Source organism: Myotis brandtii, unplaced genomic scaffold (assembly GCF_000412655.1).
Source record: "Myotis brandtii unplaced genomic scaffold, ASM41265v1 Scaffold15462, whole genome shotgun sequence".
Classification (NCBI taxonomy): domain Eukaryota; kingdom Metazoa; phylum Chordata; class Mammalia; order Chiroptera; family Vespertilionidae; genus Myotis; species Myotis brandtii.
Genome location: NW_005329914.1, coordinates 1 through 1,908, shown reverse-complemented (window position 1 = coordinate 1,908; position 1,908 = coordinate 1). Strand labels below are relative to the sequence as shown.

General features: G+C 34.7%; 1 protein-coding gene across 1 annotated transcript; it reads right to left on the bottom strand.

The window, feature by feature from the left end:
- Window positions 1-691: 691 nt before the first annotated feature.
- On the bottom strand, window positions 692-1,436 carry LOC106724836 (desmocollin-3-like). The gene is made up of 2 exons (XM_014533692.1): window positions 1,283-1,436; window positions 692-904 (listed from the first exon to the last, which is right to left on the bottom strand). Exons 1-2 carry the CDS (start codon window positions 1,391-1,393, stop codon window positions 707-709), a joined length of 309 nt encoding a protein of 102 aa, XP_014389178.1. The 5' UTR covers window positions 1,394-1,436; the 3' UTR covers window positions 692-706.
- Window positions 1,437-1,908: the final 472 nt, after the last annotated feature.

Here is a 1,908-nt window from a genome sequence, read left to right as displayed (position 1 = left end):
GCTGCTGCTGCTGCTGCTGCCACAGAAGCAAACAAGCAAACAAACACTGAGATGGGAAGCTCCCCAGGACTCAGCTAAATCATGCTTGACGGTTCCAGAAAAGTTATCTTTTCTTTAAAGACGAAAGTCATCTTTTTATGAAAAATTATAGATAGATCGTGTTAATATTTATAAATGTATTAATAATAGCCTATAGTTTATCCAATGCTTTCATTTTCATTATTATATTGAATAGCTACTAAGGAGGGGGAGATCATGATTATTCACTTTTTACTGATAATGTTTCATGGGATGAACAGTTAAGGGGCATTGGGGATGTTTATCTTAGAGAAGGTAAGGCTCAAGTGGACATAATGGCTTTTTCAATAGAATGGTACCTGTTCTGTGTAGGGTTAGCAACAACAAAACGCAGGTCACAGACGTGGGATATAAGGAGAGTAACGTAGGCACAGCACAGTAAAGACTTCTGGGAATCAGAGCTCTCTACATATGGAATAAGCTGCCCATTGAGGTATGGAGATCCTTAATCTTGAGCATGTTCAAGCATAAGTTAGGTGACTAATAACAGGCAAATAAATTATAGAAGAAAGGCGGGCATTCGATGGGAACAGCAGGACTAAAGGGACTACGTTCCCTCAACTGAAACTATTTAGTTGATTAAACCATTAGTTTATAAAATTTAACTTGCCAAGTTGTCCATTATCTGTTATGACTGTACCTTTACAACACACAGAACGCCTTCGTTAGTTTCTTTGTCTGTGGTGATTTTGAAATGCCCGTTTTCATTGCCCTTCAAAATAGTAAAATTGGCTCTCCAATTGGCACTGTTCACTAAATCCTTATCTTCTACAGGCAGTCGTAAGATTTCCATGTTGTATGTATTTTCCTCTACTGATGCTTCATACTGAAATGGAAAGGACTCATTAAAAATATTGTATAAAGAAAACATTTACAAAAAAAGTAAAATATATCTTCTACCCCAAAAGTATTTGTTCTTATAATTTTTCCCTAGATTATTTTAAAACTATGAATCTCAAATAGTATTGTTTCATGAAGACATCTTTTGAATGAAAAGAATTTCATCACAAATGAAGACTGTTAAGATCTTTAACAAGAGGTCAGTAATATAAATAATACTATGAACAAATAAGAGATTTATGTATCTACTATTTAATTTTATTAAAAAATAAGCATATATATTTCAAGGCATGATAAATATTTATTAATTCAGATCAAATAACAAATGCCAACAGACAGGGATAGATTTTGGAAATATACTTACAGTACTTTGTTTGAAAACAGGTGAATTGTCATTTGAATCTGCTACTGTTATCAGACAAGTCGATGTGCCCACCAATCCAAAAAACTGACCATCCATATCTTGTACTTTCATTATCAATTTGTACTTGTCTACAACCTTAAAACAAAGCAAATATTTAATTAGTTTTTTACAACTTTATTTAGATTTATAAATTAAATTTTAATTGTATACTCTTCTATTTGTGTGTATTCATGCTTTTATTTCCACATTTGCATGTACTCTAAGAACTTGGTAGACAGGGATAACGCTGAAAAGGTAAGCAGAGGTTAAATTATAAAGAGTTATACTAAGAATTTAGACTTATGTTTTAAAATATATTGTGATTGATTTCAGAGAGGGAGAGGGAGAGATAGAAACATCAATGATGAGAGAGAATCATTGATTGGCTGCCTCCTGCATGCCCCCTACTGGGGATAGATCCAGCAATCCAGGCATGTGTCCTGACTGGGAATCGAACCATGACCTCCTGGTTCATAGGTCAACACTCAACCACTGAGCCACACCAGCCAGGCTCGACTTACGCTTCATTTTATTTTTTTGAAACCCTCCTGACAGCGGTTCTCAACCTGTGGGTCTCGAACAATGAA

Bases quoted from the DNA above. Each gene is read 5' to 3' on its own strand.
- LOC106724836 (XM_014533692.1), bottom strand. From the start codon at position 1,393: ATGAAAGTACAAGATATGGATGGTCAGTTTTTTGGATTGGTGGGCACA. The intron at 905-1,282 runs GTAAGTATATTT...TTTCCATTTCAG, and splicing joins CTGTTTTCAAACAAAGTACT to TATGAAGCATCAGTAGAGGA.